The 851-nt window shown below is 39.5% G+C and overlaps 1 protein-coding gene across 1 annotated transcript in view; it reads left to right on the top strand.

Moving 5' to 3' along the window:
• Window positions 1-139, top strand: part of LOC106821481 (trichohyalin-like) — a 15,571-nt gene extending 15,432 nt beyond the window's left edge. The window contains exon 12 of the mRNA XM_014826307.1: window positions 51-139. Coding sequence (XP_014681793.1) covers window positions 51-139 — 89 coding nt within the window. The remainder of the gene's footprint in view (window positions 1-50) is intronic.
• The last annotated feature ends 712 nt before the right edge of the window (window positions 140-851 follow it).

Raw genomic sequence — 851 nt, 5'->3', positions numbered from 1 at the left:
TTCTGGACAACAGAATCTGAATCATGTGACTGATCAGTACAACCATGTAGATGAACAACATAGTCAGCATGATGTTTCTGAACAACAGAATCTACACGATGTAGATCAACAACAGAGCCTGCATGATGAGTCGGAATAAAGGAACCTGAGTGATGCTCTTGAACAACACGCTCATGTGACTGAACAACGCAGCCAATATGATGGGTCTGAACAGCATAGCCAGCATGTTATGTTTGAACAACAGAACCTGCATGATTGTTCAGAACACCACAGCCATGTCTCTGAAGAACGCAGTCCACATCATGTGTCTGAATAATACATTGAACATGGCGGATATAAACGCTCGTAACAAGATAGTTCGGCTTTGGAACCGTTGGAACGTTTAGCCGAACAATCGAGAACAAAGAGGTGCGATCATGCGTGATTCATCAGGCTCATGGAACATGTCAGGAATCTTAGTGGGTATCTTCATGAACACGCACTAATTATATCGCTTCTCGCACTAGATCTCAAGAGTTTTAAACAGAAATGAATCTTGAACAGTATTATGTTGACGAATCTAGCGGTATATACGTTAATTACCTATTAATTATTCTATCATTTCTGCATTAATCATGCAATCTGCTCGTTTGGGTTTTTTCTTACAAACGTGTAATTGACTAACATACAATTAATATTCATTTATCATGACCTACGCTTACAATGTACAAGTGACATACATGTGAATAAAACAATTTGTTTTGTTGTATTCAACAATTCTGTTCAGCAATTTTTGTTATGAGACAATCATTTTCCATCGTTCGCCCATTCTCTTTTTCTACCCCCTCGTCCTCCTCCTCCTCCCCTCCTCC

This window comes from Priapulus caudatus, unplaced genomic scaffold (assembly GCF_000485595.1).
Source record: "Priapulus caudatus unplaced genomic scaffold, Priapulus_caudatus-5.0.1 Scaffold75, whole genome shotgun sequence".
Classification (NCBI taxonomy): Eukaryota; Metazoa; Priapulida; class Priapulimorpha; order Priapulimorphida; family Priapulidae; genus Priapulus; species Priapulus caudatus.
Note: the sequence above shows the minus strand (reverse complement) of the source record. Positions and strands in the feature narration are given on the sequence as shown.